This window comes from Bufo gargarizans, chromosome 1 (assembly GCF_014858855.1).
Source record: "Bufo gargarizans isolate SCDJY-AF-19 chromosome 1, ASM1485885v1, whole genome shotgun sequence".
Classification (NCBI taxonomy): Eukaryota; Metazoa; Chordata; class Amphibia; order Anura; family Bufonidae; genus Bufo; species Bufo gargarizans.
In genome coordinates, this window is record NC_058080.1 from 687,451,757 (window position 1) to 687,468,808 (window position 17,052).

Sequence of the window (17,052 nt, forward strand, 5' to 3'; positions counted from 1 at the left end):
GCAATATAAGAATTGAGCTATAATGAGTGTTTACGAGGTCAGGATATCAGAGAAAAGTAGCAGTCAGATAAGCTGCCTGATGGGAAAAAGTAAAAACTCAGAGCCTGGAACTAGAGAATCTCAACCCTGTACAGAGAAAGGGGCTGACATTTTTTAATAAAGACTGATTGAAAAGTGATTTTTAGCTCAGAATGAGTACAATCCAGTAATAAACAAATTGCCCCTGAAGGCATCCATAGCCTTTCATGAAAGTACAGTAATTAAGTAACTAGTTAATTATAGGATTTTTTACACGGTCTCCCAGTAATTAGCTGATCACAATAAATCAGTTGTATTGTTTTGGGGATCCCAGCAGCAAGTGTTCAAATTCCGTGCAGCAGATTAAATTTATCACATAGAGAAAGTTAATACACTTAGTCCATATTGCCTCCTTTGCTGGCTTTATTCATTTTTCCATCACTGCTCGTTTCCATGGTTATGACCACCCTGCAATTCATCAGTGGTTGTGCTTGCACAATATAGGAAAAAATGTTGGCCTTTCTGGTGGCCTGCACCATGGGAGTGCACAAAGGCTGGTGCTTTTTCCTATAGTGTGCATGCACAGACAGACACTGCTGCTGGATTGCAGAGTGGTCATAACCATGGAATCGAGCAGTGTATAATGTGATGGAAAAATTAATCCAGCCAGCAAAGGAAGCAATATGGACAATCACAATACATTAGCAAGTGCTTTGAATTAGCCTTCTCTACACAATAAAGCTGAAGTGAGACAGCCCCTTTAAAGGGGTTGTCTGGGTTCAGAGCAGAACCCGGACATACCTATAATTTCACCCAGGCAGCCCCCATGATGTTAGCATCAGAGCATTTCATTTCATTACACCCCTCAAGGTATTCAAAACTGATTTTACAAACGTCATTAACCCTTTAGGTGTTCCACAACAGTTAATGGCAAATGGAGATAACATTTCAGAATTTACGTAAACTACTGTATGGGCACACAGTAGGGCGTAGAGGAAAAGGTGTGCCGTGTGGTTTTTGGAAGGCAGATTTTGCTGGACTGGTTTATTTACACCATGTCCCATTTGAAGCCCCCCTGATGCACCCCTAGAGTAGAAACTCCATAAAAGTGACCCCATCTAAGAAACTATACCCCTCAAGGTATTGAAAACTGATTTTACAAACTGTGTTAACCCTTTAGGTGTTGCGCAAGAGTTATTGGCAAATGGAGATGAAATTTGAGAATTTAATTTTTTGGCAAATTTTCCATTTTAATCAATTTTTTCCAGTAACAAAGCAAGAGTTAACAGCCAAACAAAATGCTATATTTATTGCCCCGATTCTGTAGTTTGCAGAAACACCCCATATGTGGCCGTAAACTACTGTATGGGCACACAGTAGGGCGTAGGGGGAAAGGTGCGCCGTGTGGTTTTTGGAAGGCAGATTTTGCTGGACAAGTGTTTTTACACCATGTCCCATTTGAAGTCCCCCTGATGCACTCCTACAGTAGAAACTCCATAAAAGTGACCCCATCTAAGAAACTACACCCCTCAAGGTATTCAAAACTGATCTTACAAACATCATTAACTCTTTAGGTGTTCCACAACAGTTAATGGCAAATCGAGATAACATTTCAGAATTTACGTAAACTACTGTATGGGCACACAGTAGGGCGTAGAGGGAAAGGTGTGCCGTGTGGTTTTTGGAAGGCTGATTTTGCTGGACTGGTTTATTTACACCATGTCCCATTTGAGGCCCCTCTGATGCACCCCTAGAGTAGAAACTCCATAAAAGTGACCCCATCTAAGAAACTATACCCCTCAAGGTATTGAAAACTGATTTTACAAACTGTGTTAACCCTTTAGGTGTTGCGCAAGAGTTATTGGCAAATGGAGATGAAATTTGAGAATTTAAATTTTTGGGCAAATTTTCCATTTTAATCAATTTTTTCCAGTAACAAAGCAAGGGTTAACAGCCAAACAAAATGCAATTTTTTGTGCCCAGATTCTGTAGTTTGCAGATACCCCCCTATATGTGGCCTTAAACTACTGTAAGGGCACACGGTAGGGTGTAGAGGGAAAGGAGTGCCGTGTGGTTTTTGTAAGGCAGATTTTGCTGGACTGGTTTATTTACACCATGTCCCATTTGAAGCCCCCCTGATGCACCCCTAGGGTAGAAACTCCATAAAAGTGACCCCATTTTGGAAACTACAGGATAAGGTGGCAGTTTAGTTGGGACTATTTTTAAGGTACATATGATTTTTGCTTTCTCTATATTACATTTTTGTGAGGCAAGGTTACCAAAAATAGAAATTCAGAAATTTCATCTCCATTTGCCATAAACTGTTGAGGAACACCTAAAGGGTAAATAAAGTTTACAAAATCAGTTTTGAGTACCTTGAGGGGTGTAGTTTCTTAGATGGGGTTGCTTTTATGGAGTTTCTACTCTAGGGGTGCATCAGGGGGCTTCAAATAGGACATGGTGCCCAAAAAAAAGGCCATCAAAATCTGCCTTCCAGAAACCATACGGCGTTCCTTTCCTTCTGCGCCCTGCCGTTTTGTCATACAGCAGTTTACGACAACATACAGGGTCTTTCTGTAAACTGAAGAATCAGGGTAATAAATATTAAGTTTTGTTTGACTGTTAACCCTTGCTTTGTTACTGGAAAAAAATGGATTAAAATGGAAAATTTGCCCAAAAATTGCTGTTTTGGCACCGTTTTTATTTTATTTTTTTGACCGTGTTCATCTGAGGTGTTAGGTCATGGGGTATTTTTATAGAGCAGATTCTTAAGGACGTGGCGATACCTAATATGTCTACTTTTTTAAAATGTATTTATGTTTTACACTATATTATCTTTTTATAAACAAACAAAAAAAATTTTAGTATCTCCATAGTCTAAGAGTCCGTTTTTTTTTGTTTTTAGCCGATTATCTTAGGTAGGGGCTCATTTTTTGTGGGATGAGAGGACGGTTTTATTGGCACTATTTTGGGGGGCATATGATTTTTCGATCGCTTGCTATTACAATTTTTGTGATGTAAGGTGACAAAAAAATACCTTTTTTTGCACCGTTTATATTTTATTTTTTTGACCGTGTTCATCTGAGGGGTTAGGTCATGGGGTATTTTTATAGAGCAGATTCTTACGGACGTGGCGATACCTGATATGTCTACTTTTTTTTTATTTATTTTAGTTTTACTAAATATTTTTGTAATTTTTAATCGTTTTAGTGTCTCAAGTCTGAGAACCATAGTTTTTTTTACGATTGTCAGTGGCTAAAATTGGGGAAGGGGATTATAAATTTAGTACTCCATGGAAGTGTGGTACTCCCTGAAGCAACCATCAATGCAGAGGCCCGGATGATCGGGGCACGTGTCACACTGAGTGGTGGTGTCCTTCCATATCCCCCTCCTGTGACACACTCTGCACCTCTGCACTTTTTGGGGGTCCGTCCCTTCTTTCCAGTATTGGGGACCACACCTGGAAAGTGTTGGCCAGGGACGATCCGGGCGCCTCTAGTTCCCGAGGTACTCCGGCCTGCTCTTTCCCGGTCAGAAAAGATCAGAGCCTTGAGGACTGCCTCATAGAACTGAAGGAATTTCCCTGTGTTGCAAGCTCTCTGGGACAGCACAAAAGAGTTGTACAAACCAACCTGTACAAAGTAGACTGCAGCTTTTTTGTACCATGCCGGGGTTTTGCGCATGGCATTATATGGCTTGAGGACTTGATCAGAGAGATCAACTCTGTGACGAAACCAACCTCGCCACAGTGTTTTGGAGGGGGCTGGTTGCTAGCCTCTTGCCTCAGGATTATGGCCCATACTAACTTTAAAGAAAACAGGCCGGCCGCACAGCTTAAATCTGTCTTTGGAATTGTGTTTTATGTTATTATGCGTTCAGTTAAATTGTATGTTATGTGAGGGCACCCAGATAGCTAATATTATTGTATTCGTGTATTCTGAGTGCCATTCACCTAATGATATGCACTCAGACTTGAGCTATCTGGGGATATGTTAAATGTCTGTGTTTGCTGTGGGGGTGTGCCATTGTGTATTTTGGTGGTGATTCCTGTCCTGTTGTTCCCACATGTGTATTGGTGTTTTCCCTTTGTCCTGAGACATAATTGGATTGCTCCTCGGGTGTCGCCAGGCAGAGAGGAGGAAACCATGATGCATTGTGGGGATGTGTTGTGTCTGTGTATCCTGAATTTCTGCATATCTGTACTGTGTCGCAGTCTCCATTCTGGTCCCCTAAGGGCGTGGCCACCAGATGGGGACCTGCATAAATACGGGCGGGTAGCCCTCAATAAAGTGTTCCTGTTTTATCCTTCATCATGCTGAGACTGGTGTTTGGATAACTGATCAAACTGGGGGATTGCTATACGCTGAAGATTTGCTATACTCCCCCTGCATAACTACTAGCTCTTGTAAGAGCTGTTCCTGCTCTCTGGCTGTAGGAGAGGTTCACCCACTGGAGCCTGGAGCCTTGTCGTAGGTCCAGCGTGGGTGGAGGACGGTGAGACCCCAACCAAGCTGCGGCGGTTCGTGGGGTCTGCAGGGCGTACGGTGTCAAGTGGAGAGCGTGGAGTCCTCGGAAAGCACTAGGAGCATCTATCGACGGAGGTACCCGGTCGGGGTGCTAGGAAATCCGTTACATTGGTGGCAAGCAGTGGGATGGCATCCTAGTGTGAGGAGAAGCAGCTCGGAGACACCGTTCGTGGAGTATATTGAGGGCAACGCTAGTATCCGTACAGCGCCCCTGGCTACAGCAGGATGGAATCGGCTAGTCTTCGAACAGCGTTCCACTACGAGGAGGATGATGACCCGGACTGGAGGGATGCAGTCCGGAAAGGCGTCTGGCACGAGGCCCTGGAAGATGTACAGCGTCGGCGGGGCGAGTGTCTCCCCAGTGAGGAGCAGCAGTTGCGGATGCGAGTGGCCCTGCGAATGCCCCTTCTGGGAGAGGAGCCCCTGAATGAGTGGGTGACAGAACTGGAGAGCCTGGTATGGAAGGAGCTTTGGCTAGATGACGCCTACCAGGCACTCTGGTGGTATGTGATTCGGCACTCTCCCTGGATTGCTGAGCACGACAGACCCGAGGGTGAGGATTATGATGGCCCTGGCCTGTTGTTTGAGGCCTTCGCAGAACCGGAGTTCGGAGATGCTGGAGGGTCCCGGTTCTGGGATATCTATGACTACAGAGAGGCTATGCATGATTGGGCTACAGCGAGAGAGGTGAGACAAGACCTGGCATCTCTAGTCACAAAGGAGTGGGAGCTGGAGCAGGACTACCAATACTTCTTCAGCTCAATTCGGTCCCAATATACACTGCCAGAGAGCTGGGTGGCAGTCCCAGACCTACAACCCTACAGCTGGGAAGACCCGACTGAAGTATCCCCTGCTTCAGTACCAGCTACAGAGGTAGGGGTCCTCATAGACTGGTCCTGTGAGGAACCACAACAGGCAGGTGGAGAAGGGACCGAGGGCTCTCCACCGGGATGCTGGGATGCTGGCCCAGACCCTCAGCGGCAGCCGGAGTTGCCAGGTGTGGACGCAGGTGATCCTGACTCGCAAATGTTGAGGGACCTCACAGACTGGTCCTGGGAGGACCCACAGATGGCAGGTGGAGATGGGACCGAGGTCTCTCTACTGGCCCTACAGGGATGCTGGGCCGCCTGCCCAGATCTCCAGCGGCAGTACATATCACAGGGAGAGGAGACAACCGGTCTCTCTCCCCAGCGGCAACCTGAGTTCCAGGGGGAGGAGATGCGGGGTCCCTCTGCCTTACAGCAACCAGAGTCCTGGGGAGGAGAGGCAACCGGCCTCACCTTCCACCAGCAGCCGGAGATACCGGGAAAAGGGGAACACAAGCCCCTCTGCATGGGCGCAGATGAGACCGCGGGCTCGGTGCCAGTCCTACAGGGATGCTGGACAGTCGGTCCAGATCCCCATCCATCTCCGCAGGGATACCAGGAGGAGGAGGTAAGCGAGCCCTCCCCTTCCCAGCTACTTCCCAACAGAGTTCTGGGGGCAGGGGATGAGCCTGTGCTACCCACTGATTTCTTCCCAGCGGAAGAGCTGGCATCAGGGCAGAGCGCCGTCAGCCTCTGCCCTCCTCTATCCTCTTCTCCAGAGCCGGACATCCCACAGGCTACCCCAGCGGAAGTGCTGGCATCTGGGCAGAGCGCAGTCGGCCTCTGCCCTCCCCTATCCTCTACTCCAGAGCCGGACTTCCCACAGGCTACCCCAGCGGAAGAGCTGGCCTCTGGGCAGAGCGCAGTCGGCCTCTGCCCTCCCCTATCCTCTTCTTCAGAGCCGGACTCCCCACAAGCGACCCCAGCGGAAGAGCTGGCATCTGGGCAGAGCGCAGTCGGCCTCTGCCCACCAAGTACCTACAGCTCCAAGCTGGAGAACCACAAGGCAGCAAGGAGTCGCAGATGCCCGCTCAACAGCTGGGGACATACGGAACAGAGCCAGGCCCCAAAATTCAACAGGTCCAGTATGGGGTTGTGGTTGGACTGCCAGACTAACTCAGGTACTGACCGTGAGGTCAGGTATCTGGTTAGTCTTCCCTGGAAGGGGGAGATGTGTGACGAAACCAACCTCGCCACAGTGTTTTGGAGGGGGCTGGTTGCTAGCCTCTTGCCTCAGGATTATGGCCCATACTAACTTTAAAGAAAACAGGCCGGCCGCACAGCTTAAATCTGTCTTTGGAATTGTGTTTTATGTTATTATGCGTTCAGTTAAATTGTATGTTATGTGAGGGCACCCAGATAGCTAATATTATTGTATTCGTGTATTCTGAGTGCCATTCACCTAATGATATGCACTCAGACTTGAGCTATCTGGGGATATGTTAAATGTCTGTGTTTGCTGTGGGGGTGTGCCATTGTGTATTTTGGTGGTGATTCCTGTCCTGTTGTTCCCACATGTGTATTGGTGTTTTCCCTTTGTCCTGAGACATAATTGGATTGCTCCTCGGGTGTCGCCAGGCAGAGAGGAGGAAACCATGATGCATTGTGGGGATGTGTTGTGTCTGTGTATCCTGAATTTCTGCATATCTGTACTGTGTCGCAGTCTCCATTCTGGTCCCCTAAGGGCGTGGCCACCAGATGGGGACCTGCATAAATACGGGCGGGTAGCCCTCAATAAAGTGTTCCTGTTTTATCCTTCATCATGCTGAGACTGGTGTTTGGATAACTGATCAAACTGGGGGATTGCTATACGCTGAAGATTTGCTATACTCCCCCTGCATAACTACTAGCTCTTGTAAGAGCTGTTCCTGCTCTCTGGCTGTAGGAGAGGTTCACCCACTGGAGCCTGGAGCCTTGTCGTAGGTCCAGCGTGGGTGGAGGACGGTGAGACCCCAACCAAGCTGCGGCGGTTCGTGGGGTCTGCAGGGCGTACGGTGTCAAGTGGAGTGCTTGGAGTCCTCGGAAAGCACTAGGAGCATCTATCGACGGAGGTACCCTGTCGGGGTGCTAGGCGTTCCGTTACAAACTCCTCCCAAATACCGATTGTAGTCGACGATACAAATAAATTCTTGCGCCCCAAAAAAAGTTGTGGGAGGGGGCAAACTGCAGCACCCCTGGGGGGGTCTAGGGTCACACAGTGCTGTGGACCCCAGACACCCGATTTAGGGTGATGCAATCAAAAACTTTTTTCCACTAACTTTCCCTGAATATCCCTGCCTAACCTAACCTGTCCCTAACCTTTCCCTAAATAAATGGGGGTGCTGGCTCTGGAGATCCGATGCACCTCTCTCCTCGGCTCCAGGACACAAAAGGAGGAGGAGAGGAGCTCTGCAATAATTTGAATGGCCTGCCCGCCCCTGCAGCCAATAAGAGCTGATCCTGAGCGGTGATGTCACCATCACCTCTCAGGATGGTAATTGGTGGTGTATTATCACACCACCGATCACCATCCTGTTCCGGGTTATCGGGTCCCCAGTGACCCGAATAACCTGGAAACGCAGCAAACCGCAGGTCTGAATTGACCTGCGGTTGGCTGCGATCGCCGAAACGGGGGGGTCACAGGACCCCCCTGCGCATTGTCCCAGGGTGCCTGCTCAATGATTTGAGCAGGCACCCAGTTCTGATCACCGCCTGCCGCGCGGCGGTAATCGGAAATACACAGGACATACAGGTACGCCCTGTGTCCTTAAGTACCAGGACATCAGGGCGTCCCTTTACGCCCTGTGTCTTCAAGAGGTTAATAATCTATCAAGTTTATTTATATGAACATAGGCTGGTTGGTGTGCTGTACATTCAATATACAGTACAGACCAAAAGTTTGGACACACCTTCTCATTCAAAAAGTTTTCTTTATTTTCATGACTATGAAAATTGTAGATTCACACTGAAGGCATCGAAACTATGAATTAACACATGTTGAATTATATACATAACAAAAAAGTGTGAAACAACTGAAAATATGTCATATTCTAGGTTCTTCAAAGTAGCCACCTTTTGCTTTGATTACTGCTTTTCACGCTCTTGGCATTCTCTTAATGAGCTTCAAGAGGTAGTCACCTGAAATGGTCTTCCAACAGTCTTAAAGGAGTTCCCAGAGATGCTTGGCCCTTGTTGGCCCTTTTGCCTTCACTCTGCGGTCCAGCTCACCCCAAACCATCTTGATTGGGTTCAGGTCCGGTGACTGTGGAGGCCAGGTCATCTGGCGCAGCGCCCCATCACTCTCCTTCATGGTCAAATAGCCCTTACACAGCCTGGAGGTGTCTTTGGGGTCATTGTCCTGTTAAAAAATAAATGATGGTCCAACTAAACGCAAACCGGATGGAATAGCATGCCGCTGCAAGATGCTGTGGTAGCCATGCTGGTTCAGTATAACTTAAATTTTGAATAAATGTCACCAGCAAAGCACCCCCACACCATCACACCTCCTCCTCCATGCTTCACGGTGGGAACCAGACATGTAGAGTGCATCCGTTCACCTTTTCTGCGTCGCACAAAGACACAGTGGTTGGAACCAAAGATCTCAAATTTGGACTCATCAGACCAAAGCACAGATTTCCACTGGTCTAATGTCCATTCCTTGTGTTCTTTAGCCCAAACAAGTCTCTTCTGCTTGTTGCCTGTGCTTAGCAGTGGTTTCCTAGCAGATATTCTGCCATGAAGGCCTGATTCACACAGTCTCCTCTTAACAGTTGTTCTAGAGATGTGTCTGCTGCTAGAACTCTGTGTGGCATTGACCTGGTCTCTAATCTGAGCTGCTGTTAACCTGTGATTTCGGAGGCTGGTGACTCGGATGAACTTATCCTCCGCAGCAGAGGTGACTCTTGGTCTTTCTTTCCTGGGGCGGTCCGCATGTGAGCCAGTTTCTTTGTAGCGCTTGATGTTTTTTGTGACTGCACTTGGGGACACTTTCAAAGTTTTCCCAATTTTTCGGACTGACTGACCTTCATTTCTTAAAGTAATGATGGCCACTCGTTTTTCTTTACTTAGCTGCTTTATTCTTGCCATAATACAAATTCTAACAGTCTATGCAGTAGGACTATCAGCTGTGTATCCACCTGACTTCTCCACAACGCAACTGATGGTCCCAACCCCATTTATAAGGCAAGAAATCCCACTTATTAAACCTGACAGGGCACACCTGTGAAGTGAAAACCATTTCAGGTGACTACCTCTTGAAGCTCATCAAGAGAATGCCAAGAGTGTGCAAAGCAGTAATCAAAGCAAAAGGTGGCTACTTTGAAGAACCTAGAATATGACATATTTTCAGTTGTTTCACACTTTTTTGTTATGTATATAATTCCACATGTTTTAATTCATAATTTTGATGCCTTTAGTGTGAATCTACAATTTTCATAGTCATGAAAATAAAGAAAACTCTTTGAATGAGAAGGTGTGTCCAAACTTTTGGTCTGTACTGTATGTATATAGTGCATTAGGTCTACTGTGTTATGTGCCACTTGTGCAGGGGATGGGAGACTAGGGGCTCATCAGGGATTCACCTGTACCCATGTGGGCCAGTCCGAGCCTGCGCAGGACATGCACTGTACAGACATTGAACCATTGAGTTGTGCCCTTTTGTGTTGCCTAAATGCTTGAATGCCAAACGAAGAACAAACCACCATGACTAAAGGTTTTGCTGTAAATGTGTTTGTCTCTTGCAGTACGATTTAGTAACCACCTCCGATTTACTAGTGTATGGTCTGAAAGTAGGAAAAGAGTATGTGGTACGAGTCCGCTGCAGACTGCGGGGCAATGAGAAGTTTGGGAAATTCAGCGAGGAGCTTGTGATCCCAGTATTTGTATCAGGTTTTGAATCGAAGGGTAAGTATTAATCTAGTGTACATACATGTAGCTCTATTCTGTACCTGAATGTGTTTTCATATTGTGTTCGACAGATCTGCAGTTGTAGATATTTTTCGAGGCAGAACGACTAGAGTACCAATATGGCAACAATCATAGCTCTGCAAGGATTATCATCAGGGGCGTAATTACCATAGCGGCAGACCAGGCGACTGCTATGGGGCTCAGGGCAAGAGGGGGCCCATTTGTAGTTGGGATTATCTCCTCTTCTACTGGAGGTGAAAACTTGGTCAGGACTCTACCCTCTAAAGCAGGGATGCTCAACCTGCGGCCCTCCAGCTGTTGTAAAACTACAACTCCCACCATGCCCTTCTGTAGGCTAATAGCTGTAGGCTGTCTGGGAATGATGGGAGTTGTAGTTTTACAACAGCTGGAGGGCCGCAGGTTGAGAATGCCTGCTCTAAAGGAACAACATTTAGCAAACAAGGCAGTGGAAAAATGGCCCAAGGGTCATTGAAAGGGGTTAGGCAGAAACCCTTTTGTCCTGTGTGGGGGGGGGGGTCTGGTTTGATCCTTGCTATGGGGCCCTTACTTCTCTATGTACGCCACTGATTATCATACAGAAATCCCAGGCATCTGAATGTGCTGTTCAGGAGTTTATGAAAGCAGGGGGACAATCCCTACGGGAACTGTAATAGCAGCCATAATTCGCACCCAGCTGTCCCAGAAAATATGACGAAGAAACAGTAGTATATTGTTAAACAACTTGAGAGAAGATTCGACTACTTAGTTTGTACGACCTTATTAACTTCAACCCGGTGTCACATAATGCATACACCTTTCAGTCCTTATTACGAAAGCAATACCCAAACCCATCAGGGTCCTACTAAGGCTGCAAAACATGGGTGGTGGATGCCTTCCATGTTCAATCTGCATTTTTCTCACTCTCATTACTAGAAAGGACTAATCTTGTCTGCAATACAGTCAAGAATAGAACATGTTCTTTCACTTGTGGAATGGACACAGATGCAGATAGCACACAGATGACATCCGTGTGCTGTCCGTTTTTTTCTTGCAGACCCATAGAAATGAATGGGTCTGTGTGCAATTCTAAAAGATGCGTATAGGACATGTAGCTGCAAATGTTATTTATATTATGTATTGTTAATGTTATGTTATGTACACCGGCAATTAAGTGGTATGGTTGGCCGGTGACAGGGTTAACTACCCTGTTCCTCCCCTCTTGGTAGGAGTGGGATGGTCCTACTTTCTGCCAGGAGGGGGAGTTCTACTTTAGACAGTGTGGAGAAAGGAAGTAGTGTGGAGGAAGGGAGCTCCTACTCCAAGGGATCATCAAGTTATCCAGTTCTCCTTTGAGACCATTACTCCAGGGAGACTTACCAGAGCACCAGGGTAACTGAAGAGCTACAGTGTGATATAATTGGCAGAGGGAACAGCAAGCAAAGGTTTACAGACCCTGCTGCAGGTGAGGAATGAGAGATCAGACACCCATCATCTACATAACATCCAAGCCAGACAAACTCAAAGCCTGCATTACACAATTTATTTGTATTTATTTTACACATTTATGTAGCGCTACTAAATTCCGCAGTGCTTTACAGACATTATCATCACGCTGTCCCAAATGGGGCTCACAATCTAAGTTATGGGCACCTATATCCATAAGTGCCAGTTTATAGCTGTTAGAAGTTCAAGGGAGAGGGACATCAGCAAGATAGTACATCTGAGGTGCCATTAAACTGCCACTTTGCCAGCCACCATACCTCATCATCTGGAGATAGAAATTGTACTTTGTCCAAACTATACTTCGTGTGCTACAATGTATCTGTTGCACTGAGCAAAGAGAGACTTTTATTCTTTTACTTGCACTGATTCAGAGGGAGCAATGGCCTGAGGTAATACACTGTGACACAGCTGATCAGGGCCACTACCCCTCCTATCCTTTGCATCGGCTATTCAGGGTCTCACTGCAGACACAGATACAAAATACAGTCACGTGCATGGGGCCTAAACCACGTGTAGATGATTATAGGACTCTGTTACAATAATATTAGAGCCCCCTGCATGAGCATTGTATTTGCTAACAAAGAGAATAAATCCTGTTTGTTTGCCTGTCCTATTAAGCCTTTCCCAAAGCAGGTTTTACTGATCTCACAAGAAATTGTCCCGCTCTTGAGGGCAGTGTATTATGGTCAAAACGTATAAAGCAATAAGGCTTCTAAACTATTAGGCCTTGTATACACTTCACGTTCACGTTCCCGAGGTCTCGTTCCCTCACCTTCTTCCTAATTGATGAGGTTGTATAGTTTAGGTTCACGTACACATAAATTATATTTGAAACCCAACCCCAGCCTAATATTCACTGATTGGCACAGATCATTTTTATTTTATAGAAGAGCAGTTAATCTTGTGCTAGGCAGTGACCTTTTCTTTGTGATTATGTTGGGGGGGATGGGGAGGTCTGCAACAGTCAGAACTATGCATGCAGCTACCTGCAAAAGGAAGAAATATGGATTGTAGCCTGAAATAGACCTGAAAATAAAACTAACTCAATAGAGTTAATGTTATGTTGAGGTTTTTTTCAGTGCACACCACCTCCATCCCCAGAAGCTCATCTGCTGTCAGCAACAGGGGACCATTGCAGAAGGACGGGAAAAAAACATGTAATACAGTATTTCTCTAACAGTATTAAAAGTACCAAACATTGTGCAGCGTTTTCTGTTGCAGAGAGGCAGCCCTTGGCTGAAACTGTTTATATGCCTGATTACAAGCACATTTTTGTTTTATCAACCAATTGTTTTTACATCTATATCCCTGAGAGGGGCCCATTGTGTCAGGTTGGGTTTCCTTTGATCCACCAGAGGAAATTATTCTGAGGGACTACTCTCGACCCAAACCGAACATGTGGCAATTGCATTTATTATGGCTATAATTGTAGACACAGTCCTCTCCTATATGTCCTGTCAATGGAACATTTGGCAGAGGCAATAAGGAACAATCCGAACATCAGGGGAATAGAAACTCCCAAGTTACATCATAAGCTTGCACTTTTTGCAGATGACCTCCTTCTGTATGTAACCTCTCCCCATACTTCCATTCCGTCCCTGCTCAAGGAGTTCAAAAGATTTAGCCATCTTAGCAACTTTAAGGTGAACATGGATAAGACTGAAATGTTAAATATTTCTCTCTCTCTCAAGAGGCGACAGAATCTCTCAAGCACAACTTCCCCTGGAAAACTAGTAGCCTATCATACTTAGGCATTCAGGTCCCAGCACAGCTACATCAGTTATTCCCCTTAAATTACTTACCGCTACAAAAAAGAACCCTTGAGGAATTACAGACATATAAACTTAAACACCTTTCTTGGTTTGGTCGTATGAACACTGTCAAAATGGATATTTTGCTGAGGTTTTTATACCTTTTTCAAACTATACCTATACATGTACCCAAAAAATATTTCTTAGAGATTCAAAGGGCCCTCAATAGGTTTATTTGGCACACTAGTAAACCTAGATTGAATAAAAAAGACCTGATCAAACATAAATCCCTTGGGGGGTTTGGATTACCGGATATTCGCCTTTATCATGAAGCTGCAGTGCTTGTTAGGCTTTTAGACTGGAGACATAAAGGCTTAAAGAAACCCTGGGTCACTCTGGAACAATCTTTATCGCCTCTCTCTCTTCAAAGCGTACCCTGGCTAAATACAAAGGACAGACCCCCTCAAGAGGAATTCTCGTTCCTTGTACGACATGCTCTTGTGATCTGGGAGGAATGGATTTCCAAGTCCCAAATCACCTTCAGACCAGGTCCTATGACCCCACTTCATGAGAATCCAGCGTTTATACTGGGCATGATTCTATCATCCTTTCTCATCAAAACCACACATAATGATTTAATGAGAATTAGGGATGTCCTGTCAGGTGGGTCATTATCCTCCTTTGAAAATCTACGTCAAAACACAGCATTCAGCATGGCTTCCTGGTTGGGATATGCTCAATTAACTTCCTTTTTTGGAACCACATTCTCTGGAGGAATGGTGAGTCCAATGACAGATTTTGATAGACTATATCTACAACAGGGCATAATTGAAGGTACCCTGTCCGCACTATACAGAGTGCTCTTGGATTTACATAGTGGAGAAAGGGCATCATTCTTTGATAGATGGGAAACTGATTTGCAGGTCAGGTTCACGGGGGAGGAGGTGGAGAAGATGTGTACGTTCTCCCATGGAATTTCACTGGCGTCACAGGTTAAGGAAAATAATTACTAAATTCTCTCACGGTGGTACTACTGTCCTACTAAAATACATCAGATGTTCCCTACAGTGTCAGATAAGTGCTGGAGATGCGAGAATGATAGGGGTTCCTTGTTGCATATTTGGTGGAGCTGTCCGAAAATCCATTTGTTTTGGGAACGTATCTTACAGATCTATGCAAAGTATTAAAGCAGGACAATCCCGAATACTCCACAACTTACCCTTTTATCCCTGATTCCCGACTCTCTTGCCCAGATCAAGAAAGGGGTTCTGCGATATTTCCTGTCCGCTGCCAGGATGGTTATTCCCAGACATTGGAAGTTCAGTCCTCCACCCACTTTGCTTGAGTGGGCAAGAGAGCTAAGATTTATACTGCGTATGGAAGAGTTGATTGCAATTGAGCAAGAAAGGGCTGAATCTCTAGCACGGAGTTGTGACCCTTTACTTCAGTTTTTGGATTCGCCTGAGTTTATTAACTTGTTAGGAGAGTAGCGAGGGTCTGTAGTATTCAAGGTCTATTTTAGGTCTTCTAGCTCAGGTCCACGTTCTTTTACTTTTATATTAGCATCTTTCGACAATGTTTTTTTCCCCACCACCCTTTCTTTCCACCCTCCTTCCTCCTCTCCTTCTGTCACTCCCCATGTTGTTGTTTTGCTGAATGGCGATATTTTCCAATGTTCTAGACTTAGGGCCACTAAGTAGGTATTAGCACTGGCATTTGGTTGCACGGACCATTGAGTATTGCTGGTTTTCATCATCATAGACACATGCAGCAAGATATATACATATGCATTAATATGTCTATTCATTAATTGATGACAGTATGCTTAATGTATGTGTTGTTGATATCAAATAGCCTCATTGTTATTTTATATATTAGACCCTGCGCGGCCTGCTTGTAACATTTATGTTCATATAATGTCACCTCTCCCTTTTGAAATTGGTGATTTCAATAAAATTCAGAGTAAGTAATTGTAGACACAGGATACCAATCAGTACGATCAGGACCAGCGTCAGCACCCGGCATACCCGGGCAAGTTCCGGGGCCCACTGTTCCTTAGGGGGCCCACTCATTTCCTCACTTCATAATTGCGGTAGTCGCGGTCCCTTTAAACATCACCCTGCCTAGTATCACAGAACACAGAGCGTGCTGCTCTCAGCGCGCTCCATGTTCCCTCAGCAGCACAGGGGAGAAGGAAGCAGTCCCTCCCTCCCAACTGTGCTGCTGCCGCCGCCAATGAGGGGAGAGTGCGCAGAGGAGGGGAGGGACTGTGGCCACTGTGTCACCAATGATAATTAACCTTTAATACAGATACAGGAGGCGGGTGCGGCGGCAGAATCACATAGCCGGCACCCGACCTCTGACAGGGAGCTGCGATCCGCGGCAGTTAACCCCTAAGGTGCCACAGCTGAGGGGTTAACTGCCACTGAACATTGATGGCGCAGTGCACTCTCTCCTTTCCCCCCCCCCAGTATTAAAGTCATTGGTGACGCAGTGCACCACCCCCCCCCCCCCCGTATAAAAGTCATTGGTGGCGCAGTGCGTACCCCCCAGTATTAAATAATTGGTGGAAGTGGCCACAGGGTCTCCTTCCCTTTTCCTCATTGGTGGCAGTGGCATATTTCTGATCAGAGCCACAGCAGTGTAATCCTGGGACTCCGATCGGTTACCGTGGCAGCCAGGATTCTACTGAAGCCCTGGCTGCCATGGTAAGCTCCCTGCTACTGTGTGTACTATGCACAGGGCAGCAGGGAGAGTGTGAAGTCCTATTCACCCTAATAGAGTTCTAAGTATAAATCCCCCCTTTCCCAATTTTACATATAAAATATATAAACGATAAATAAATAAATATATTACATATCGCCACATCCGAAAAGTCCAAACTTTTAAAATATAAAAAAAAAATCCTATGCGGTGAGCGCCGTACCAGAAAAAAATAAAAATAAAAACCGTGCCATTTTTTTTAGTCAACTTGTCCCCCCAAAAAATAGGATAGGACTATTCTATTATGGGCCGGACGTTCCATAAAATGCGGAATGCACACACCGCTTTTTCAATGTTTTATTTTTTTTGATGTGGTATCGAATGGTATCGAGTATCGGAATACTTTTTTATGGTATCGAAATTGAATCAAAATTTTTGTATCGTTCCAACCCTAGTCTGCTGCAGCCTGCCCTGCTGTGCTCCAAATTTAAAATATCATCATATTGATATTTATTGGGCACTAGCTGAAGGACCCGGCTTCGCTCGGGTATATTTAATCTATTTCATTTAATGTTTGTGTGTGTCGTTAAAAGATATCAACACTATCCACTATAGCAGTGACATCTACAGCACCCCGCCCCTTAACAGTGACCTCCACAGCCCCCCCACCCCTTAACACTACCTTCCCCTTTAACAGTGAGTTTCACAGCACACCACCCCCTTGACAGTGACCTCCACAGGGGCCCGCCCCCTTAACAGTGGCCTTTACAGCAATCTGCCCCTTAACACTGACCTCCATAG

The 17,052-nt window shown here is 45.9% G+C and overlaps 1 protein-coding gene across 7 annotated transcripts in view; it reads left to right on the top strand.

Annotated features, from left to right (window-relative positions):
* Window positions 1-17,052, top strand: part of GHR (growth hormone receptor) — a 399,721-nt gene that overhangs the window by 355,621 nt on the left and 27,048 nt on the right. For all 7 annotated transcript variants that reach the window (XM_044276187.1, XM_044276188.1, XM_044276184.1 and 4 more), the window contains one exon: window positions 10,132-10,291. In XM_044276187.1, the coding sequence (XP_044132122.1) occupies window positions 10,132-10,291 (160 nt within the window). The remainder of the gene's footprint in view (window positions 1-10,131; window positions 10,292-17,052) is intronic.